Source organism: Halyomorpha halys, unplaced genomic scaffold, assembly GCF_000696795.3.
Source record: "Halyomorpha halys isolate HHAL.00 unplaced genomic scaffold, Hhal_1.1 Scaffold556.1, whole genome shotgun sequence".
Taxonomy (NCBI): Eukaryota; Metazoa; Arthropoda; class Insecta; order Hemiptera; family Pentatomidae; genus Halyomorpha; species Halyomorpha halys.
This window is the reverse complement of record NW_027105572.1, coordinates 130600-157320: the sequence shown is the minus strand read 5'-3', so window position 1 is coordinate 157320 and position 26721 is coordinate 130600. Positions and strand designations below refer to the sequence as shown.

The following is a 26721-nucleotide window of genomic DNA, read 5'->3' as shown; positions in this document are numbered from 1 at the left end:
TTATATGAAAGTTACATGACTTCTTTTGAGTTATTAATGTGAATTAATTAAAATAATCAATTAATTCTTACCTTTGCACAAATTTCTCAAATTTCATTAATGATGATGATTGGGCCCTGTGACCAATGGACACTAAAATCAAGAAACTTAGAAAAACCATCTTGTTATTACTTGTATGTGTTACTAAATAAGGGGATTTCTATTTTGAAAAATTGATAGCTAAAAGGCATGGTGTTCAAACACAGAAGGGAAATTGTTGCTGCTCATGGCAACTTTTTTCTTACCTCAGTATTTTCCCGTTTAAAGTTTCCCTCCCATTTCCTTTCAGGCCAAATGGTTTAATGCTTCGCCTACTTAAACAATACAGTGTTTTTTAAAATTTATAGTCCCCTGGTGTGATTTTCTTCATTATTAGCTGATGCATTTTAGATTTGTCCCTTTGATTTATCAGGTGTAGAGTGAACATGTAGCTGTAAAAATGTTGAATTTGTATACATCATTCTAACATCTTAAAATTAATATTCTGTTTAAAATCACAGCCTCCTGTAAATTTTGGTTTTTAAAATGCCAAGGTACACCTTGTTATTTTATGCAGGGTATGAGAACTTGAATTAAATAAAATTCAGTTATAAAGTAATATATAATAGGTTTTTTTTTTATTCAATACTTTTTTGGGAGTAGGGGGAGGGGGAAGAAGAGAGCAATCATAACAAAATTGTTTAGGGAGCCGAATGTCTCGAGTTAATGGTTGTATTTGTTCACCACCAACCAAATTATCTACAATTGTTGACCATTTGACATTTTTTATCAACAGAATCAGTCTGCTGCCTCTTTAAAACAAAAAAAATTTATTATAAAATTATATATTAATTTGTATATGTGCCAATATCATGAATATTCTCAGACATGCCTATATCTAATAAAAATAGTGAGTGCATTTAGCAGTAGATTAAAAAAAAAAATTTCCCACCCTAAGAAATATCCTTGCTGATAAGTCTCTGATATATCATCCAATAAGAAAATAACCTCCTAATCACCTATGGAAGAATAATGATCTGAGTGCCCCTGTTTATTCATATTCATCCCATTTTCTATTATCTTATTTCTTTGTTTTTAACATGCTTCTTCTTTTTTTTTTTTTTCACTTAATGAAAAACTATCTTAATTTTGGTATGAAGAGCTATAAACTTTTACTAATAAATAAAATAAACTCATATGTTTGTAGTAGTATATATGTTTTAATATAAAAAAATAGAATATTAAAAATTATATTGTGAAATAATGATAATGAAATCAAGGTTTAAATTGAAGGTTTCCTTCCAATGTTTTTAAATTAATTAGATTTTATAAATACATCGTCTTTAATTACCTCCATTTTTTATAAGACATGAAGTAGCCTGTGACAATCTACCATTCTTTTCAGTTCTTCTTTAGTATGACCCTTTTCTCCATTGTTTCTTTATATATAGTCACGGTGTTAGCTTACCAACTGGTTACAGTCCATTCTGTAGACCTTACTGCTTGTGCTGATGTTCCTTGAGAATGGCTCTTATGGGGTTCTACTCCCAGGGATTCTCGGATACTCTCATTCAACAAGCAGTTTCACCCAATTTTGATGTCCATTGTCCACAGAAATCTCATTTCTACCTTTGTGAACTTGTTAGTATACCAGAACTGGAAGGAAAATAGACTTGTTAAAAACTTAGGTTTAAACCCACTTTGCTGGTGTTCATGAGGGCTATAATTTATACAGCAAACAGAGAAAAATGTAATTACTACTACATCACTAATAGTGTTATAACCATTACTAGCTACTATTACTAACACATAGTACATGGTCACTAAAGAAGAAATAAAAAGCATGAAATAGAACTGAGCAAGATTTAAAAGATGGTTAGAGGCTACTTCTTGTCTTAGAGAAAAAAAGGAGGTAGTTGAAGAAAAATATGTAGAGAGAAATGCTTTATTATTATAAAATCAAATTAATAATTTTTCTATAATTTTAAAAACATTGGAAGGAGACTTTTGGATTCAAATTTTTTATACGCTTTACTTATGTTTCTCAATATTTTCCGTTTCTTGGATTGGCCTCCTGTTCAGCCCTCCATTACTCCATTTTCCGTCCATTACAACTTGCATTTTCATAGCAATAATTTTCTTTCTTTAAATAACTTTCGCCAACTTAATAATCATTGTAATCCCTATCACAATCCATTCATTATCCATTAATTCCAGTATCATGGGGAACTGTATTCAGTTCTTACTGTATTTTGTTTGTGTTCAGAGTTCTCAGTTTTTTTAAAGATTTATTTTGAGGAAAAATTAATTAAAACAATAACTTCAAGGAGTACTAATAAAATAATTTAAATATTACTCACCTTGATTACTGGACACTGTAAAATTATTACATTTTATGTTTTAGGATCACAAATGATGCTAGAGAAGATGAAATGGAAGAAAATATGTCCCAAGTAAATACCATGATTGGCAATTTACGAAATATGGCTATTGATATGGGATCAGAATTAGAAAACCAAAACAGACAAATTGACAGGATCAATCGTAAGGTAGGTATTTCAGTTTTAATTTGACATGTATCAATTGATAATCTCAATGATTTTGGAAAAAATTATGAACCGCTGAGACAAATCAATGTATGGAAGACTTAGTATTAAACAGCATGTATATTTGCATTTGTTCAGAAAGTTGGAAATTAAGGTTTATTTTTTCACCTGTTGATGTTGGGGGGTTTTTAAAGAAGTTTAAACAATATAATGAGTTGTAGACAGTTGACCATAGATTATTATTTGGAGAATATGGTCAGGGAGGGGGTGTGGTTAGCAAAAACAACATAAATAAACAAAAAATTATTTATTTACGCCAACATTTCGAGCTGAGTTTCACGTCTTCATCAGGGCTATAGAACAAAAGAGAGTCCAATTCCATGGTTATCACGTAATTATTTTGTATTATTCAATTCAATATTTTGTATAATTCCAAATTTGTTTATATACTTTTTTTTTCAGTTTTATGTTTCTCTAAATGATATTTGTTATCTCTTTTGTTCTTTAGCCCTGTTGAGGACCTGAAACTCAGGTCGAAACGTCATAAATAAATAATTTTTTGTTTATTTATGTTGTTTTTGCTGACCGCACCCCCCAACCATCTTCTCTAATCATTAATTTAAACAATATAATTGGGTCTGGAATTTATTATACAAAGTTAATCAGTGAGATGGTGTAAATACATTTGATAGTCAAGGTCTTGTATTCACACAAAGGAATTTAAATTTAGTTTTAGATTCATTAATATCTTTAGTAATGATTTGAGGTTGACCAGCAACCCTGGTAGGTAAAAATAAGAGAGTTGACCAGGAGTCTGACAGATATGTGGAGGATTCCCAACATCTTTTGAGCTGTTATAGGATGAAATTGGAAATGGCTACTTCAAAATAAATTTTGATCAAAAGTGATTCGAAGGTATAATCATTGATGGCTAACTAGAAGTTGTATCCAGTACTGAGCAGAGTGGGAGCGTCATGAAGATACAGGACTTTCATGGAATAAATATTAACTTATCTTTGTTAGAATTGAACCAATACCACTTAATGAGATGACCTAATGCATTTGGCCAAAGTCATCTCAGTGATTAGCAGTGCTAAATTGATGATGAATGTTTCATCATAAATTGGTTGTAAAAAGTGGGGTAATCTTCAAACTATTCATATGGTTGTAAAAAGTGGAATAATCTTCAAAATATTTGTGTGGTTGTAAAAAGTGGAGTAATCTTCAAACCATTTGTGTAGTTGTAAAAAGCAGGGTAATCTTCAAACAATTTGTATCTCACTCCATTATGTTGACTTAAGGTGGCTTTTCCCATCCTTTCATAGAAAGATTTCTGGGCACAACCCTGTACCAAATAATCACCAATCAATCCAATCCTAGTCATCTTTATATTCCCTTACAAGACAGACTCGAACCTTCTGACCTGTATACTCGTTTCATTCAGATTTGCCTCATTGCAGCACTCCTTTATTGCTTACTATACCATTTCTTGGAATTCCTTCCCTCTTAGTATGCATCATGCACCTTCCCTAGGTACTTTTATAACCTTACTATATCAATTCCCTTTCTCAATCCAATCAGGCACTGACCTGCCTCGGATTATTTAAAACTCTGAATATGTTATTTCACTTCTCTCACTGTTTAATAGTGTTTTTTTATCATATATCTGACAATCATCTCACTAACGGGGAGTATATTTCTTATTTTCAATTCAAGTTATTGTTCATCGATTTTTTTTTTCTTTTCTTTTTTTGTGTGTGTTTCATGATCACGTTTATGTATCCAATTAGTTAAATACAACATATATATATTATAAGTTCTTTTACTCGCTTATGAGTACATACATTGATAAACATTCCTCAATTATTGGTTGTTGTATAAACTTAATGTTTTATTTTTTAAAATAATGTAATAATTCACTTGGTTAGACATAATCTTTTGTTTTTTTTTATCTTTACATTGTCCCAGAATTAAGTTTCTTTTTTATTCTATAAATTATTTTCACGCTTTAGATACTTTATAAAAGTATCTTTATTTATTTTATTACGTGGGAAATGTTTTTCTAATATGTCCAATTTAAGCAAAGTAAGATACACGGACCATTTGTACATTTTAGTTAGGTCTGTACCAAAGCATCACTTCCTCATTGTCGTCTTAAATGTGTTTAAAAGACAATGCCCTATAAAGCCTATTATTCCTTGTATATATCCATTTTTAGTGGATTATTAATCATTACATAATATAATCATGAAATCTTGCTGCAAATATTGTGTCTTTAATTTTTTATAAAGGAAGAATTACCATGTAGCATTTATGTGTATGATCCCATATTTCTTCTAATAAACATTTTATCAATTATATATTATTAATTTATTTGAATTTTTAGGGAGAATCTAATGAGACAAGAATAGCTGTGGCTAACCAGCGTGCTCACGACCTTCTTAAATAAATTAAATATTGTTATATATTTCTTTTTTTGCGATCAGTGCTTTTGGTTTGAATTAATGCACTTGCTAAATAATGTGAACAATTATATACTAATAGTTACTTAATATATACTGCAGTCTTAGTTGAAATTTAAAAGTATTTTTATTTTAAAAGAATATGTTTATATATTTTTTGTATTAATAAACAAGAAAGTGTGACAAAGTAGATACGTTTGTAACTATTTGTATTCTTTACTTCTTAACTTTTGGTTTACTCTTTATTCATGGAAATTAATGTAACCACCAAATATGAATAATATTTACCTTTAATATTTCATATATAAATTTGTCTTTTGTTCCTTTTTTATGTACTAACTTTTGTCACATCACATTAAATGTGTTAAAATAATAAAGGCTGTGGGAATGTGCGTGATGTTAGTTATCAGAATATTATGGGTAATTCCATTCTCTGTTTGTACTATCTATTCAAGGATTTTTATTAATTTTATTTAAAATGTATACAATGTTCAATTTAGTATTAAAGAAATTCTCTTGATCAAATATTAATACAGTGCTATTGTGTAATCTAATGGTATTATGGCAAATGAATGTTACAAAATCAGTATTATGTGCTAATTTCTATAGTATTACATAGAAATAACATTCTATTTCTTAAAAAAATTAACTTTTAAAAAATATTAATCAATTAAATTAACATCTTTTGCCTCGTCATTTAAAAAAAAAATGAGTATAATTTTCATTTTTGTTACTGGTGGTACATTGTCAGTATTATGTTTATAACTTACTTATGTATTTTTTTATTCTTAGACAGTTTGGTTTACAGTTGAAAATAAATCATGATGGTACTTAGATATAAATTTTTAAGATTTATCCCATTTAATAGTATAATATATTGGTTTGCAGTGAAAAAAACATAATAAATAATTGTTTTAACATATCTAAATGTATTAATTTATTTATATATATATATATGATTACACAAACATTATTGTAGGAATGAGGGTGTTAATACACACAAACACACACATTATATATATGTACATATATTGAATTATCATCTTTTTATTCGAATTTTTAGTAAAATGTATTAATATTGTTATTATTATTATAACTTTTTTATGTATTTATTTAAATTTTCAAGTAACATTAATATTTAAACTATATACAAGGAACTTTACTCTAATGCAATGAAGTCATTTGTACATATATTTTTAAACAAAAACATTGTGTTACAGTGCACATGTATTTGTGATAATGGATTTATTATTCAATGTTTAATTTAAATATCACAGGTCTTATGCTTAAGCACATAATCAAATATTATATTTAATTCATGTTTATATTATTTTCAATTTAATCAAAGTTTCATTAAGCTTTTTTTCATTTTATTATAAATGGGTAAGGATCCTTGTTGAATGAAAATATATTACATTGTGCTTCCATTTTTCCAATCAATTGTATATTTATGATACACACAAGTGTATACAAGTATATATGTATATGTTTGTGTTTACACACACATATATGTATATATTTTAAGTATGAATGTTGCTGAAACATTATTTTCTTTGGTTTGGTTTTTAATTAGTCTAGATTTCATTTACTAAACAAATTCTTCAGTTTTTAAAAAAATTGCAGTTGATAAAAACATGACATACAGAGAAACACACACCCACAAATAAATTATAATTGTGTATTTTGTGAAAGGATAAATTGTTTAGATTTCCAACCTGTCTAATAAAAAGTGAATGTAACAGTGTTTATACATTTTTTGTAATTTGCTTGATAGTGTTAGCAGGCCTGTAAGGCTTTTCTCTTGATAAAATGGGAATATTTAATAGTGTTAGACATAATCTTTTGATATTTGTAATATTGTCTTTTTTGTATGTGCCTTGAAATACTTTTTTAATCATTTTATTTTAATTTTTTTTTTATAAATCAATCGATGATCTTCCATCTAAAATAGATTAAATGATTCTATCAATGTTAAGTACTTAAACCACTTTCTTTTTTTTTCTTTTTTTTTAATATGTTTATTTCATCACATCTTTTTTACCTTATAGTACAATAAAATAAATTAACCTAAATTCCATTTGAATAAACAGTGATATTTCTTTCAATAGTTAAAAAAATATAACATTTAAACAGATTAATATTAATTCATTAATGTTAGTATGTTCTGCTTCTAATGTTGTTTTAAAGGAATAAACATCATTCACTTAACTTATTTCAGTAATTCAATATTGTATTTTGCTTTCACCTCCTCTTTCTCACGCACACATTTACTATTTATGTTGATTACTTCAATATTCTAGAATGAGAAGAGAGATAATAGGTATAAATAAATAGAGTATTTTATTTTATAATCTGTTAAAAAATCAATAATTGATAATTTTAGACGTATATATAATGTTTTAATATTGTAAAATCTAGACACTAATTGTTTTTTATTTATAAAGAAAGCATTTGTATAACGTGTAGATCATATTATACATAATGTCTCTAATTATATATCTAGAAGACAAACTTTGCTATTTTTATCTTGTTCTTAATCAAGATAGCATGGAAGTACATTAACAGTAATAATAATGTTTATTAAGGTATTCCTTATAGTCAATGTGTATTACTTGCAAGACAATTAAATACATTTATTCAACTGATTTGCACTGTTGTGTATGATTTCTTCTTCCAACATAAAAAAGTAATGTTACTTTCTCTCATCATTGTAGAAATTGAATATTACTGGGTTTTTATATTATATTGCTTGTTACTTACAGAGACAACGGACAGACGACTATATGTTCTGTTAGTCACAAGCAAGCACCATGGTGTGATGTGTGTCTTATTTATGGTTATTAATGGAGCAGTATTAAAAAATTTAATTTAAATTACATTTAAAAAATGAAATATGTTACAATCGACATTATTTTTGCAACTAAAATTCCCCAATACCATTTTATAGTCTTATCCTTGCTCAAAAGATAAGCTAACTCCCAATAGATCCTTTTAAGTTGAGGTAAGGGCTTAATCAAGTATTATTCCTAATCAGTAGAAATTGATCTTTTTCAATTTATCTTCAAATATTTCAGTTATCCATCTCCCAGTTTGGTAATGTTCTGAGTAAACAGGAAAGAATTCATTGAAGGTTTCTCTATCTTCGCAGTTGGTGAAAGTCAACAGTTCTGATCTAATTTAAACATTAATAATTTTAGTAACTACTAAAATAATGCCAAAGAAATTTGATGTTTTCCGATTGTGAGTAAAAAAAAAACACAAAACAGGGAACAAATACAAAAAAAAAAAAAAGAGAAAACAAGGCAAAAGGTCAGTTAGTTTTGATTTTTATTTTTTTTTTTTTTAGTTTGGTTTTAGGTTGACATTAAAATCTATTTATTGTTATAAATTGTTTATTTTAATCGAGGGAAAGAAAAACCTTAAATTTGTATTCTGTCCTCAATATCTTGGAAACAATCTAACACAAAAAACACGGCACATCTTTTTTAAGAAGAATTTTTATTTTTTGAATTTTGACACTGTTTGATCCTAAGTTACCAAATTGTAAATTAGCAAGGGATTGATATTGGTCGTACTAATGTATAATTATTTTTAAAATTTTTATTTTTAAACTTCTATATTTGAATGAGTGAGACAATGAGTCACTGAAGAAAGAGAGAGCAGCACCATTAAGCTGAAAGGCTGTCTTCATCAGAATATCGAGAGAAAGAAATTTTTTGTGGAACAGCAAGTGTCGGAACGGAGTCCATGCGATGATCTAGGTGAGTCAGATTTGAGGTTGAATAAATTTTAGAAATTTTTACTTTTTTATACTAAGTCCATTCAGTAAATGCATGAATTCTTAATTTTATTGTCTATGTAACTTGTGACCTTCATTGTCATCATTATTTATCATTTTTTTTTCTCGCGTCTAGTCATTGCCCAAAGGGGCCTTGCAATCCAGCAGTTATGGAATCGTCGGGCTGAAGCGGCTTATCTGTGGCAGAGGACTTAAAATAAGGGATCTGTGAAGACCGGGAATTCTGGACTTCTAAATCATTATTGTAAAAATGATTGTTTTCTTCTGTCTGTGTGCCTCTTATTTCTGAAACCTGATGAACTTATGTTAAAAACCCAACACTTTGATTACTCTGATGATGAATAAAGTATGTGTTTTCCAACTTTTAAATTTTTAAAAATGATATTCACATGTCCTTTATGAACTCCCTAGAATAATCAATCAATAGCTAGAAGAAAAATACTCAGCATGATTTACATGCAAACTTAGCTGAATTTCTGGGTGGTTAGGGACTGAGATCACTACCAACAGGACAACAGAATTCACAACTCAGTCTCATGTACAAAAAAAGTAAAAAAGATAGCAGTGAAGGGAAAAGGCGGGATATGGGGTAATGCCATCAACCTTGTTTTTCTGGTGGGCTATGTAAGGCTTTGGCAATGTGCAAATTTCAAAAAAAGATGAGGGATTGAGCCGAAAACCATCTTAATAATTGTATTTTTATCCTCATAATGTTTTCCCTGGTTGTGGTGGGTATTTATAAAACTAGAGTATTTTACAGACCCAGCAGCCGCAGGTTTGACTGTGATACAGTAAATTGTGTGGTCTGAAATTTTCAAGTACAGGTATGTACTACCTGAAAAAAATTGAAGCATTTATTTAAGACTGAAATTTCACCATATGACGTATTATTTTCAAGTACAAAAAAAAGGAATAAATTTGGTGAATTTTAAGGAAAATCATAGTATACGTTAAGACTACAACTGGAAAAAAGATTATTCTTTTTTGCAGGCTTTGGTCCAACAAAAAGTGACACCAAAATAGAGAATCATCCAGTTATATGTTTCTTACATCTAAAATATTATGATAAAGAAATAACAAAGGTGATTACTATATATACTATTTTATTGTAAAGGAATGAAGTTTTATCAGCTCTTGTAACATCGAATATTATTTATTCCGAAAAATCGATGAACATACTGAAGTAATACATTCAATATGTCATATGTATACCTGTGTATATATATCATTGATATGTAATTTGTGATAAATTATGATTTTTATTTATCCAGGATATTCACGCTTCCATCTCATAGGCTTGTATATTTCCCTGAATTTCAGTGTTTTTCATTTAATTCTCTGACTGTGCTTGCTTTGAAAAATTTCCTGACTTTTTCAAGAATTTAAGGTTAGGTAGATGTGGAAAAAATACAGCATCTCAGTTGACACTGTTACATGATTAATAGAGAAATTATGAATTTTTGATCCATAGATTTCACAGCAATCTAAATAAAACATCCTCTCATCTGTAAATCAGTAATAATTTTTTGAGATTATTTCACAGACTCATCTAAGGTAATAAACCTAGATGTTCTGTTGTGAGTAACAATCATCAATAGCTTCACAAGTTAATATAATCCTGTTATTATGATCTTTTAAGCATATAAATAAACTAATTAACTGTGTTAAAGTAGTGGATACTAAGTAATACAAAGAACAATACTGAGTAAACAGACCCACTACGTTGCAAGCTAAAATGCTAACTTCCCACTGAATATATGTTGGGAAAGAAAGGAGAAATAATATCCAATTTCAAAGCATATCTTTGAATGAAGATCATCCTTAAATTTCAGAAGTGATAGTGACATAATTTACTATTAAAAATAAGAACTGTATAAATAGTGGACAGATAGAAATAAAATTAAGTTCAAACTAAATTTACAAGAAGTAGCATAAACATTAAGAAATTACTCATGCGATGGAATTGCATGATTATTAGCTAATTTTTGTTTACTGTTGTTGATAGGCTATTTATGACAATAAGAAAATATCACCATTCAAGAAAAATGACCATTTTGTAAAATTTGTTTCAAATCAAGTAAATTAGTAAAAACTTACTTACTAACAACAGTTAGGTAAACACTTATGAGAGTTATTTTCATTTATTATTTTTTTAAAGCATTGAAAACATTACTAGTGGTATATGATTTTAACACCACTAATTACCAATATAGCAAATAATTGGTAAATACCAAAAAATAAATTTATAAAAAAAAAACATTGAAAAAGGAGGTAACGTAACTCTAACACTAATGATAACAAAAGTTTATTTATTGAAAAATAGGAACTTTAATAATTAAAACTATGAAATTAAAATTATCAACACTTATTATAATATATAATAATAGAATTTTTTTCAAATATAAAAATAGTGAACAAAAGGTAAGGCTTGTTTAAATACTAATAAATTCATACGGACATTAAACTAAAAAGTGATTTAACTTTTAAGTCACAAAAAGGTCTATCTTTAGTCAAAATACATATAAAACACTGAGGGGTAACAAAAGACTTAATAAACAATAAGAGCAGGGATTCTTAATAAGAATCTACCAACGAGAATCATTGGTGGCTTACCAATAAATTTATATAAATGTTAAACTAAAAAGGATTTTAATTCATAAGCTAGAAAAGGGTTTACTTTTAGCTAAAGATATACAAATATAAAAGATACAAATAAATCCATATTTAATGTTTATCATTAAACTAAAAAGGATTTTAACTCAAAAGTCACAACAAGGTTTATCTTTATTCAAAAGATATACAATCTTTTATTGAAGAGAATTTAGCAATCTTGATCATAGGTGGGATACCAATAAATTAATTCAAACACACTAAAAAGGGTTTTCATTCATAAACTAGGATAGAGTTTATTTTTAGCTAAAAGATATATAAACATAAGAGACAACAAAAACAAAAGAAATTAACAAAATTGAATAGAGGAGGGAGTCTTCATGAAACATAATTTTAAATCACCAAATAATTCTTTGGATGGCTGGTGAATCAGACCAGTAAAATTCCTTTGTGGCAAATATATATAATGTTAAACAATTTATGAGGACAAACCAAAATGTCTCAATAGCTGTGCTCCAAGAGTTATTAAAACTTATTTCCAAACGTAGCATTATATATGGAACTATAAAGTATCTTAATTCTAACAATCTTTGAGGTACAAGACAAAGGCATGTACATGCCCAAAACTGGACTATTTTAAATGCATCAAGATTTGTAGTGATGGCATACATTCCAAACAGGTAGAATGGAGCAAGAATGTACTTAGTCAGATAATGTTTTTCAATAATTCTTTTCCAGAAGTAAAACGTATAATGACGATTATCAGCCAGAAGATAAGGATGGGACATTGTATTGAAGTGAATTGTAATCAAACAAGCAATAAGACTTACGATAAAAATTCTTTTGTTTCCTATTATTGCATTCAAAAATGATTTTATGGATAAAATTAAATGTGGATAACCAAATATTATCATAAAGAGTGAAAAGTAAAATATTTGGCAACAATGAATTACTGGGACATGCGCATCTTTATCTCCAACAACTATACCCTTATTAAAATATACAAAAACTATAAACATTAAGCACACGAGGAAGTAACAACGAGAATTTCTAAGAAAGTGTGTCACATAAGTCTTGAATAACCTTTCCTCCAATAACTTTCTGAATGCCTGTAAATAAAAAATTAGATTAGGAAACTAACATAAACATTAAATATAATTAACAAAATTTAAACATGACGATTAAAAAAAATTTAAACATGGCGATTAAAAAAAATTTAAACATGGCGATTAAAAAAAATTTAAACATGACAATAAAAAATTTTCAGAAGATTCAGAGAGGTTTGTTCTTGAAATTATACTACCTTTCATAAATAATCCCTGATTCATAATCAAGAGTACTCTAGCTTACCACTCTTACCATTTCTTGAACAATTTTTTATATCTTTAATACAATAACTTTCTGTACATTCATTTTTTATTTATTCTTTAAAATATTATTATATGTTACTTATTGTATAAAACATCATTTGAGAAATTAATGAAGTAGCAAAGGAAGACTTAGTTTTAAGGATATAGATTAGATGAGTTTTTTTTAATGAGCCTTGGAAATAAGGCTTGTTCAGAATGCCTTTTATCACTGAATCAAAGAGGACCAGGGCCATCTAACTATTGGCTCATAAATATGTTCAAATGATAAATTGTTAGATTATATTTTGAGGAGTTAGCTTAAGATGAGAACTAAATTTCATTAAACTATTGTTTTATTATTATACAGCCTCATGGTCAAGCTTGAAAGTATTTTTTGTATAAATATTTAAATTCAAAATATTAAAAAAACACGACTTGACTCATGTGTGCGTGTGTAACTTGAAAACAGATCTGTAGCTTTTGTGGCACAGGAAATGAGAAAGGAAGATTTTTTCCATTGTAATGAGGTGTGTTATGTTTAGATTATCTAATTCACCTGAATCTCCTATAATGAATGTTACAAAATTAAGTAATCCTGCTACTCCCATTGCTTCTGGATTAGTTTAATTGTGATACTGTGATGTATGTAACATTTGAAATAATACAAATGTTTTTTAAATTGTAATTAAAAGTAAACAAAATAAATAAAAGATGCATAGAAGCCTATATATACAATTTTTTCTTAAAATTTCATAGGCTTCTGCACTTCATTAATTTCATTTATAGTTTATTATTCCAACAAATCCCATCAAATCACCTTTACCCTTCGTCGTAAACCTATCGACTGCCCTATAGTTTCATTTAATGATGTTACTCTTACCCCTGTCGAACAGATCCGCTACCTTGGACTACATTTGGATAAGCGATTAACCTGGAATCCTCACACAAGACTGAAAAGACAGGAAACTGATTTCGACTATTACAGCACTTCCTAGACAAACGTTCTAAACTTCATAACACACATTACAAAAGACTGATCTACATGACTGTAATAAGGCCAATCTGGACATAGGGAGTTGAGCTTTGGGGCTCCACTAAACCTTCGAATTCCTCTCATATTCAATCCTTACAATCCAAAATCCTTCGTAAAATCCTCAATGCTCCTTACTTTGTCACAAATAAAATCATACATAAAGACCTTAATGTTCCCCATGTAACCGATCTAGCCTGAACCAGATATCACTCCTTCCATTATAAACTCCCTAACCACTCAAACCCCCTAGTTTCTAACCTTGCATCCTCTTCCATTCCTGACAATCCTCCGAGGCGCCTGAAAAGAAGATGGCCATGAGACCAGCTAATGTAAAATGTCATTAGAGTGCTACCAGTGGGTAGTTGCTCTACACGCCTGTAACACTCTATTTTAACTAAGACCATATTTACTAAATGTATTATGTAATATAGTTGTAAATTTCAATAAAGTTATTTAAAAAAAAATTAGTTTATTATAATTTAATAAACATTTTGTAATTTACCACTTGAAAATTTTTTAAGCCTTAATACAATACTTTATTCGTGTTATGTACACTCAGTTTCACTTTGTATTTCTCTCAAATCCACTTTTCAATGTTTTTGGTTATTTTTAAAAGAACATTGATCCTAAACATTAGATGCAAAAACTAGTCCAAAGGAGAATGAACTGCTTCGATGCTACTGGAAAGTAGAGCTGAATGAAAACACTTCCTTCTACTCATGTTTCCAGTCCTTTGACTCCTGCATCAAAAACAAAAGAATGGAGCACCAGGCAGTAGCAGTGGCAGAAACAAGGGTAATGTAAAAAGAATGGTGGAAAATTAAAAGAATTTTTTTCATGGCATATTCTTCTCAGTTGCCCATCGAACACAGTGGTTGGAATGAGGCACTGCATCTTCACGCTTTAGTGTTATGGGATCCTCCTTTGACTTTCTGTTTCTTCTTCATCATTTTTTTTTTTTTTTTTTTTTTATACACTTCCAAAATACTGCTCACATGAGTATGAAACTGAATACGGGTGAAATATTTTTGTAAACAACTCATTCCAGATTAATGAAAGAAGTTGAGGAATACTTCGAAGATAACCATGGGTTAAGAGTATGTCTGTTCATTAGTTGAATTAAGAAAATTGCCAGGAAATTCGACTTGACAGGTGAGCGTCTTACATTTGAAATTTATATTTGATCCTCTGATCTCTTTTTTCCCTTCCTGAACAAAATCATCCATCCTTCCTTTGTCATTATTTATATATTTCATTTGTTGTCCTATTCAGATTATTAGAGAATGTGGACTACCTAAGTTCATATTACTGAGGTTGCACTATACTTACTAAAGTTTAACCAATTCAGTGCTATTTTATATCTCTATTTAAAATGGTTACCAATGAAATTTTAAATAGTTTATACAAAACAGTAATTTTATATTAAAATTATTTTTTAAACACAAGAACAATGATCAACAATATTCTTTTCAAATTTATGGTGCAACCTTGGTATAAGCAGACAAATTTTTTTTTTACACAATTTATTTACAAAAGTTTTCATTTTTTTTTTGTTTTTCAAAATAAAATTTTTCCAAATCTTAGAGTAAGGGTTGGAGACACATACTGATTATAAAGCATGAGAAAGAAAGAAAGAATGTTCATAAAGTAATTAAAGTTTATATTAATTATTCTTACTTTGATTGGATTGGCAAGATGATGACTCCTGGAATTTTTTTTACGAAGTATTTTCTGGCATGAGTGAAATGATTCATCAATCATCAAGTAGCCAATCCAAATAATATTCGTTTGACGAGCAATAACAGCACAAATGCCTAAAACAGTATATAAGTTAGAAATAAGGAAATAAACCAATAAAATAATAAAAAAATGAAATATAATGTATACAATAAAACTTATTTGAAAAGAATACATAGTGTTCTTAACATGTTGAAATTTTAATTTTTATAAAGGTAGACAAAACTTAAAGTTTATTTTTTATATAAAATCTTTTATTAAATGAAATTTGTCCCAAACATTACATCATAATAGAGATTAGAGAATTCAATATAGTCATGTAGAGAAGAACATACATTTACCTTACACAAACCAATCTTAGAGGCTAGCCAAAATTGAGCAATTGATTAAATCGAAGATTTAAATTGCGGCAAGCTACACGTTTGTTTTTTTCCCACACTATACTCTTCTTGACTTTTTGCCATACTTTGCTTAGTGCTATGCTGCTATTTATGACCTCACCCTCTCCACCTCCTGTGGTCCTATAATCTCGTCGGCGCCCCCTATGCCCAAAGAGGATTTCAAAGGAGGAAAAACCTGTTATTTTGAGTATTGAATGATTATAGGCCACCACTGCTTTTGCCATTACTTCATCGGGCTCTAAACCTTTATCTAACTGATAGACCCTGATAGATGCCTATAATATTTTGTCCTAAGACACACTTCACAGGTACCTATGACCTCCTGTATTGTCTTCTTCATATCCTACCAAAAGTACCTACGTTTCAGGGCCTGCATCGTCTCATTTACTCCACAGTGATTCGTCTTCCCCTAATGATATGCTAACAGCACCTCTTTCTGCTCCCATATCGTGTCCACCATCCTCGAGAAACACACAAACACGCGGTCTACCCCTAATTGTTCTGATTGCCAGAGTCTGTTAATCTTCTCCTAGATGACTGAATTGCCCACATAAATAGTCCTCCCGGCCTTAGATCCATCTTTTAGTGCTCAACAGATGAGATCTTTCTTGGCTCTCAGCTGAGACCATATGGTGTGTATCGTACTCCATCTGTAACTGCTATAGTCTACTTTCATCAGTCCCGACATTCTTGTTTTCCAGATGATCAGCCTCGGCTAGTCGTCCATTTCTACGGATCTACCCCCGGTTGAATTATCGTCTTCCGATGACGGGCCTCCTTTGTGTTGCTCCTGGGCATCCCGAGTTTACTCTTCACCTCTCCGGCACCCACTCTCTCAGGAACTACTTCACATCACATCCTTATTCTCCTTGGCCGGGGTCACGATCATTTGCTTACCTTTCTTTAAAAGGATGTTGATGAGTACCAAATATTCTGCAATTTGTGGCACAAATTTCCAATAATAATTCAGGGCACCTAGCAATCTCCGAATTCCCTTTATGTCCCTAGGCACTGCCATCTTTTGGATCGCCTCGACCTTCTGTGTATCAGGTTTAATTCCCCATCCCGAGATTACATGTCGTTAATTTGCTTCTGACCTAACACTGACTTTTCCTGGGAAAATTTCAACCCAAATTGTCCAATTCTCTGAAAAACATTCTGCAGATGCCAGATGCTCCTCTTCCGACTTGCTAAACACGAGGAGATCGTCCATGTAGACCTGACACATGGATTCATCCAAGCCTCGTAGAAATTTGTTCATCAAGCGCTGAAAAGTGATTGGGACGTTTTTCAACCCAAACAGCATACGTGTGAATTCATAATGACCCCTCTCAAACATGAAGGCAGTTTTTTGTTGGTCCCTGGAGTGCATTGCAATTTGGTGATATCCAGCTATAAGGTCAAGGGTGCTGAATATGACTGCTCCTCCTAATCTGTCTAGTATGTCCTCTAGTCTCGAGATCGGATATTTTTCGTCTACAGTGTTATTGTTGAACTTTCTACAGTAGAGAATATTACTACAGTCTATCACAGTGGTAATAGACAGTAGTCTATTACCACCAGGTATTTTTTGGTAATTTCTCCTGGTAGACTCTTTCTTCACAGCCTACAAAGGGCTATTGTACGCCAAAGTACTATCCACTATTATGCCTTGTGCTTTTAAACTCTCTTATTCTTCCTGAATGTATTGTCAGAATACCTGTTGATATATCCTTTCTTTCACGTACGTGTCTCGCTTTAATGGGATTTTGTTGACTGTTTTTCCCATCTTCCCAAACGTATTTCTTCCTTAAAGAATACATCCGAGTATTTCCCCATAATTACCTGCCTCCAATTACTCATCTTGTTAACCACCCCTACTCGCGGTGTCTCTCCTCTTACAAGCTTGTTGACAACTAAAGTTTTTCTTTTTCAACCGAATATTCTATCGGTACCCAACATTCCTTATCCTCACCTTCGCCAATAACTCGTATCCGATAATAATCTGATACTCACAAGGCATATTCCTTACTACATGATTATCAAATTACCTCCACCAAACCCCCATTCGTCCAGCTCCATAACAACTTCCCCTTCCACACTACCAGGTCCACCCAGGGTGATTAATTTACAATGACATACCTTACCATTGGGCTGGGGTATCCTCTTTCCATTTCTCAGCTTCCTCAATGCCTCTTGCCATAAGATGGTGTTAGGAGCTCCCTGTATCGACCAAGCACCTTACTCCTCTCATTTCTATGATAGGCAGGCCGCTGCTCTCCCTCACCATGTTGCAACTCACCAGCGTGCTGCTCTGTAGGTATTCTCCTCAGATCTCTTCGGTGGGTCTCCTACTCCCATTCACTCTTCTCCTTGATCTGCTTGACCGCCTAGTTTCTCCGTCCACCCTCTCTGTGCCTGATGCCTCAGATACTTCTGAGAAATCCCTGCCGGACTCGTCTAGCCTATGCGGCCCTCTTCTTCACCTCTTCTTTCCTCTGGTACATATAGGGGCATTACCTCACTATGTGGCCCTCATTCCCATATTCAAAGCGTCAGGTGCGAGGACACTGGGCTACCAGATGAGATGTTTTTCCGCACCCATGGCACCTCCACTCTTCCTTCTGACCGTTATTCCTCGGCTTGGCCTGGTTTGTCCTTCTGTCGCCTGAGCCTATTTCCTGGCCATTATCCATCTGGTCCCTTCTCCAAGACACTGAATTGTTTCTTGGGCAGGTATACATTACTCTATTCCAACCCCCTTTGTCGACCGCCATCCTGGTGTCATCTTCCAGGGCGCATTCTATAAATGTGCACTCATGTGGTAGTCCTTCTCGCTTGTTGGTTTCTTTTGCGAGCTGCACCTTGAGTATTGAGTCCAGGAAGTTTGTGAAGTGCGGGGCTACAAGATTCGCCGGAGCCGCTTGATTAGGCTGAGGGAAGTTTAGGACTGGCGCTCATACCAGTGGTTGCTGTTCCCCATTCATAGGCATTACTTCATGGAGGGAAATGGCTGAGTGCCAGCTCGCATGGTTTTGACATTTCCATGCTAGTTACGTCTTCTAACCCTCTCTTCCTCTCTCAACCTCTTGAGAACGACTGTGGTGAATCTCTTCACTGCATTCCAATGCTGGTCTGAGAGGAGCATATAGCTCCCCACGTTTTCTGGAGTGATGCGTCCTCCACACTCTCTCTCCAATTCACTTCTTTCTACTGCAAAGCGAGTGCAAGTGAAAAACACGTGCTCCGCCGTTTCCTCGACAGTCTGGCATCCAGGGCATTCTGCGGTGTTGTCCAGTTTGAAGCGGTACTGGTAGGCTCTAAAGCATCCAAGTCCGGTCATCAATTGGGTTATGTAAAAATCCACCTCACCATGCTGGCGACCATACCACTTGCCCACATCGGGTATCAACCTGTGAGTCCACCTCCCGGAATCTGTAGCCTCCCAACGCTGCTGTCACTGGTCGATGGTTATTTTTCGCTCTTCTTCTATGGATAAGTGCAAGCTTCGTCCATAGTGCCTGCTTCTTTCTTCAACAAGGAATTCCACAGGTGGCATTCGGGCTATCACACACACCGCTTCGTAGGAAACAGTTCGAAAAGCGCTAACTGTCCTTAAACTAACTCTGCGGTACACAGAAACTATCTGTCTCCTGTATGATATGGCAGCCATCGCTTGTTGTGTGTGTGTGTGTGTGTGTGTGTGTGTGTGTGTGTGTGTGTGTGTGTGTGTGTGTGTGTGTGTGTGAGAGAGTGTATGTATGTATGTATAAAATCATACATAAACAGAGTGGCTGCAATAATCATAAATAATGCCATATCAGGTTACAAGTTTATGGGTAAACAGTGCAAACCATAATGTTTATGGTAACACATAATCTAACATATAAATTGATTAAATTACTATGTACTACTAACAAATTAATAAAAGTTATTTTGTAAGGATGAAATTTGCAGTTAAGGTTTCATTAGTGCGTCTCTAATAACATTTAAGAAAACCTGCTTATTATTATCAAATCATTATCTGGTTAAAAGGAAATGATAGGGATTATAAAAGGACTATTATTACCTTACCATAACAGGTTGCTTTATCCTTACCTATCTTATTCATATATCCTTCCCAATCCACTCCTCAATCCTGTGAAATTCTTGCCTTCTCGTTGTCATGCAACCTCTTTAAAGACATTCAAATCCTTCCTGTATCCATCACCTCCTCTCCTTTCAAGTAAATGTAAATTAATTTACAAGCATCTTTAATTCCTTTCATTTTACTTTGTTTGAAACAAAATTAAGTTTTTTAGGCGATCTGTGTCCCAGAATAAAATATACTTTTCATTTGTTTTATCCTAGATACCATATTTTCACTAGAAACTGAATCAACTTAAAATATTCATTGCCAATGATTCCATTAAATTGAACAATGATGTTTAACTGCATTAATCAGTGAGGTGGCTAGTTTTACAAAACACTTTATATTCCAACACTAAATTGATAAGAATTAAAATTTTAGCATAACACTACATTCATTCTTATATAAAACTAATTTTAATGAACATAATTTTATAAAGACTAAACATACATATGTATAAACATAAGAACCTGCTATAATCAACATTATTATATGCATTAGAAAAGTCCTATATAGTCATAAGGACAAAAAAATATTCCTTTCAATTTTATTTCTCCATTTTATCCCAATTTGCTGAGGCACCATAGATGTTAAGTTATAGTTCAAGTTTGAAACCAAAAGCTGAGAGCTGTAAATAAGTAAACATAAGATATTAACTATGAGTGTTGTTCTATTAACTGGTTACTAAGGACTGTTAGCTCTCTGTACACTATCATAAGTAAATTAACAAAACCTTTTTAGGAGACGCACTAATCGTAAAGTATTCAAGTAAAAAATATTTTAAAGCTATAAAAGCATATAAAATAAAGAAAATACAGATGAAAAATTAAGAAAAATGACAATTTAACTAAGACTTGTTAAAATATTTTTAAAAAACACTAACCTAATAAAGCTGCCTTTCCAAAATTATTTAGTAGATGTTGCCTGTACATCATTAAGACTAACAATGTTGAAAATGTATCCGTATAATAGAAGTGGTTAAAAAAGTAGGCAATTGGTAAAATGGATATATTCAAAGTTACCCAAAATGCTTTCTTAGGATTTAGGACCTAGAAATAAAAATGAAAGATTATTGATAAAAATATTTTTAAAAAAATGTTATGCAAATAATACTGAAATGAAAATTTAAGAATATAATTTTAAGGTAGTTCAATCATGACTTATCAAAATAATTCACAAATAATTGAAAAAAAAAAAGAAGAATTTTAAGATATTTAAATAATCATTCATGGGAAGTCCTCCACAAGTTCGTTAGTACTTGTGAATGGATTTCACTCAACAGCTTCCTTCAGAACCTCATCAATATCCATCAATGGTTGCCCAGAACCCTTCTTCCTTTCCAAAGTCGTATCTCCACTGCTAAATTTTTTAAAACAACGCCACACAGTGCACTGGTCAAGGACACCTTTCCCTTCATATTTAGTAATTTCACGAGTTGCCTGAGCGGCTGCGAAATGTTTTTTCCTATAATGCCTTAAAATTACGAGAATTTCATAGGAAACTACCATGTTTCTTCTTTGAAACAAACAATTAAACTGAGACTTTTTTTTTGCAGAAGTCGAATGGGATTAAAATATTTACAGTCCTTTGAAATATTGATTTTGATAAAACGGTCATTTTTTTTTATACACTCCATTATTTATTTTTTTAATCCTAATTATTCTCATTTTCATTTCTATATATTGATAATGCTAGGGTGAAAAGGAATTTAATTAAATTAAATATATATTTGAATCATTAGCAATTACTTATTGCCAACTCAAGAATACAGATACTTTTACAAAAAGACATCTGGGAACAGCTTTCAGGTTAGCCACTGGGTGACACTAACAAGGTCTTAAATAAATAACATCAGTGGGGAGGTATCTGACTTGCATTTCTGAGTGCTTACCTCTGACTGAGAACAGGTAAAAAATGGGAGAATATGAAAGAATTCTAAAATTTCAAAGAATTGAATACTGGCTCAATTTTCCTGGGAGGAACCTTGGTCTTCCTCCCTCAAAGGGCGATCACTTAATGTAAAGAGAAGAGGCCATAGAAAGCGGTCTGCTGCTAGCCCAGTCGATGAAGACGAACTAAGCTGAGAGGGTTGGAGATACTGTAGTGGAAACACCACCTATAAGAAGAACCCAACAACCAGCCAGATAATTGATAGTACTATACTGTAATTTGAATGCCAAACCAAATTCAATAGTAAAGTCAGTAGAATAACAGTATTAGCACCAGTATTCTCAATTCAATTTCATACATAAATCAACAAATTTATAACCAACATAATTTTGTCCATAAGCTCTCCTATAAATTAAAATATGCCTCATCTGTAAATTCCCAAAATAATCTTAGTTTTCTGCTCTCAAACTTGATTTGATAAATAGAACACTCTGCATGCCACCTGCATCTAGATTTAAGTAGATTAAAACAATTTTGATAGAATCTGTGACGAGAGTTAAGTAATAAGATGTAGGGAATATAGTGGGAATTTTTTCTTCCTCAACTGGCGAGATCTGTAGGCAAACCAGGTGAATCATTCTCAAGGGGCATGACACTAATCTACTTTTATCCAAATATTATTAAATTGTAATGAATGACTTCTGCTTATAATTATCTGTTCCTATAAGCATAAAAGAGTATGGCTCATTAAATGGTAAAACCAAATTACCAATCAGAGTGATAAATAAGAAATAACTTGTCATAAGTAGTTATAGTTACTAGCTTACAGTAATAAACAACTTAATAATATTACCTTTCGAGTTGAGAAATCATCGAATGTTAATATTAAGAACACTACTTGTAAGATAAACACTGACAAAACAAGGTTAAAAAGTCTCAGATAATAGGTTCGACATAATGATTGCACTGGTATATCTGTTACAAATGCTATAATATTAAATACTGCTGATGTTGACAAATAAAGGCCTGGTAAAGTTGTAATTTTTGGATTCCACTGAAACAACATAAAATACATCATTATTTACCCAAAATAAAATTAATTTAATTGGCCACTATCTTTATTTATATTACTTCTTGAATTGTTGAGTAACAAAATGTAGAAATAACTGTTACCTATTAAAACAAACACAAAAACAACAGGTACAGTGGCTCAAAATAAAATTTAAACAACTAAAAAAATATATTTTCACATTACTTTATTTCCCAAAATATTAAAGGAAATTAAAACTTTATTTATTTTTAAGATAGTAAAAACATTATATTGTTCTTAATAAGAAGTAAAATAGAAATTAAATATTTACAATAAAACATTGTGAGTTAAATTTTAGCCGGTGAGAATAATTGGTAGCTTGCATTTTACTGGTGATATATGAATAACTATTCACTGATTGAAATTTTTAGACTAAATGAAAGAACAAGTGTGGAAAAATCGAGTATTTGTACCGTAAAAAACAATGTTGTTTTTTAATACGATAATGGTCTGAAACATAAAGCAAAGTTTGTGAACAAAGGCTGACATCCAACTGTTCCCAAGTCCTCTAAATCCCTCCACAATTACCTGATATCAATATAATTAAGTACCTTAGCATTAAACTAAATGCTAGGATATAAATAAGGAAATGAAAAATTTTCAACCAGAAATTTTAAAAAATCCAAAATGAATATGGTAAGATTTTTTTCTTTTAATACGAAAAGCTGCTTGACTTTATCCCAAATTGACATCTGGAAATCATCAGAAGTAAAGATTTACCAACAAGAAACTAGACAGTGAAAAAGTTTGATTGTTTTTATAAACGTTGACTCAGATAAAAGAGGTTTATCATTTTTATTTTGAAGTACCTTAAACTGAAATTTTTAATTTAACCTGTATTTATTTGTTGTATAATATCTTATTTGTTTATTTATTAATTGTATAATAGCTTATTTCTATTTCTTTTTTATTTATAATAATAATAATATGATGCATTAGTAGTTGACTGTTGATATTATATGAGTAGATGGTTAGGAGTGCTGTCAGTGAAGAACACAAATAACTAAAATTTATTTTATTAGGGCCAACGTTTTGACCAGAATTTCAGGGCTAAGTACAAAAAAACAAGAGAACAACCTTAATGAATAAAAGGAAACAGAATAACAAGAAAATAAGAAGATAACCAATAATATAGGTACATAAGTATTGTAAGAAAACACATAGTGTATTATATATAGATAAAAACAGAATGATAATATCAAATTATGAAAAAGAAAACACCTATAGCGAATAAATTAAATATACAAGAAAAATAACAGATTTAAAGAAGTATACTTTATTAATTCTGTTATTTTACAAACATTTTTAACTTATTAATAACATATACATTTTCTTTCCAACTTTTCGTTTTTTTTTTTTGTTCCATTAATTTACTTACTGGATTTCCATATACATCTTTTCGTTCTCCACTCTTTCATAATTTAAATATTACTATATTTCGATACTGTTTTTATCATGTTATAATACTTACACAGTACATTTTCTTTCCATATTACCTACATACCTATACTAGTTGGTATCAACTTATTTTCTTTTTATTGATTATGGTTGTTATCTTGTTTTTGATATTTAGCCCTGAAATGCTGGCCGAAATGTTATGTTCTTTCTTGTCCGCACTCCCAATAATCTCCTCATATAATAAAAATGGGTTAATACTATCAAAAATATATATTAAGTATTCATTTCCTTAAATAATTCTAGAAATAAAATAAGGTTGTAATATTTTTGACTAAGTATATGAAATGGAACTAAGTGAATTGAGGTGCACCATCAAAAATGTTCATGGTGATAAGAAAACATAAGTAGGATTAATTTAGAAATAAAAAATATAAAATTCTACCTCCGAAAAATTGCCCTTTATGAAACTAATTCCCTGAGGAATGTGGAATATTTCATCAATTAAAGGTGCCGGTTGGACACGGTTAAGAAAATAGAAAGTAGCAGTCGAGATCAGTACATATATTAAGGTTAAATTTAGTGAATAGAACTGCTTTATTCTTTTACGAATAGTTTTTTCCCTTAGGTTTCTTCTAATAGCCAACATATTGAAATTCATAACTAACAATTTCAAAATTGGGAACAAAGTATCTCACAATAGAGAACGATTCGTTCATTTTATTATGTTTCATTGAATAAAATTTAACAAGTAAGAGAACATTGTACGTTGGGGTTTTATCAAATATGGTATGTAAATTGAATCCCCATAGTATTAAATTATGGTTTGTTAGATGTATAATACTCGTTATTTTATGTTTAATATGTATTCTAAAAGATTTAGAGCCTTTTAACGAGTGTCGACAGCTTTCCGTTCTAGGTTCATCTTACCTTCCAGAGTCCATGTAACTCTCCTTTAAGGTTTTAACATTCTAAATTCCATATTGGACAATGGAAAAATGAAAAGTTTGGTAATTGTCTAAAACAACAACTTCTGACTAACACCAAATTAAAAACAATTTTGACAATAAAATCATGCTCATCATTTGGACCATTCTCTAAAACATTGTCGTTTTGGCATCCTAAATCTGAAAAATACGTAAAGTAAATTCTATGTATACATCGTGGAATGTTAAAGACTCATGTTAAAAACCTAGGAAAAATTATGGAGTGTAACTTTCCTGCAGTGGAGCACCCTTAGATCACATCAAGTTGGGGTCACAACTTTAGCATGTACTATAAACCCATAAAAACAGACTCAATAAACTTCAGTGGCAGTAAAAACAAACCACAGTTTATCAAATAATTCTTTTAGTACAATCACGTAAAAACAATATTTTTTAATAGTAATTATATCATGAGCAGAATTGATTTTTTTTTTTTTTAACAGCCTCCATTTGAAATATAGTTTTGTATTTAACAGAGTCTGTGAAGTGGTATTTTGTTTTTATCTGAAACTATGTTACATTTTAAAACAGGAATTATAATTTGAGTTAAACTATGTGATATTTAATGGTATTGGGGTTGTAGTGACTTTAAAAGTGATTGTAATAAGTAAATACTAGGTTGATTAAGAAGAACCTTTTATTATATATTGAAAAAAAAAACTAATAGATATAACTTGAACACACACTAAATATATTGATGCACGCAATTGAGGCTAGATAAAAACAACTGAGTAAAGGTAGAGCACTGTTATAATCCCTAAAGGGTAACCTATTTACATACATTACAGAGGCATACCACTAGTATGAGTTAGTGAACTTAAAAACTGGGCCTGTGTCTGCGACTATTTACGATATGTACGTATTGTTCAATTGGCTATAATGCTGGCTGTTGCCATCGCACTGGTGGTGGCGCTGGTTGCAACGTCTGGAATTGAGGGTTGGGCTGATGTTTCAACGAGTCCAGGAATTTAATATGTCTCCTCTTGTTGAAGTCCGAGACCATTGGGACATTCAGTAATTTGTGAAGAGTCGGTGGTTTCTCCTTCTTCTATACTGTAGTCCGTACAATTTTCCGCAGTATGGAATTTTGGAAATTTTGTAGGTGGCGCTGTGTACCATCGCTGAAGTGGATGAACAAGGGGGCTCCGTATAGGATCACTGGGCGGAATATGCTCTGGTAGACTTAAAGTTTTAACCGGAGGGAAAGGGCCGATGATGTTAGAAGATGGTATAGCCCATATGTGGGCAACTCCCGGCCCGCTGTAAGATTTGATTCGGTCCACGAGACATTTTAAAA

General features: G+C 31.2%; 2 protein-coding genes across 7 annotated transcripts in view; one reads left to right on the top strand and one right to left on the bottom strand.

Annotated features, from left to right (window-relative positions):
• Positions 1-7671, top strand: part of LOC106684204 (synaptosomal-associated protein 25) — a 92452-nt gene extending 84781 nt beyond the window's left edge. For all 6 annotated transcript variants that reach the window (XM_067052116.1, XM_014426143.3, XM_014426145.3 and 3 more), the window contains exons 7-8: positions 2423-2567; positions 4951-7671. In XM_067052116.1, coding sequence (XP_066908217.1) covers positions 2423-2567; positions 4951-5013 — 208 coding nt within the window. In that variant the 3' untranslated portion in view covers positions 5014-7671. The remainder of the gene's footprint in view (positions 1-2422; positions 2568-4950) is intronic.
• Positions 7672-11117: 3446 nt separating this feature from the next.
• Positions 11118-25125, bottom strand: Alg10 (alpha-1,2-glucosyltransferase Alg10). The gene is made up of 5 exons (XM_014426152.2): positions 24884-25125; positions 22807-23007; positions 20947-21112; positions 15495-15631; positions 11118-12544 (listed from the first exon to the last, which is right to left on the bottom strand). The coding sequence occupies exons 1-5, from the start codon at positions 25097-25099 to the stop codon at positions 11834-11836; spliced, it is 1431 nt and encodes a 476-aa protein (XP_014281638.1). The 5' UTR covers positions 25100-25125; the 3' UTR covers positions 11118-11833.
• Between the last annotated feature and the right edge of the window lie 1596 nt (positions 25126-26721).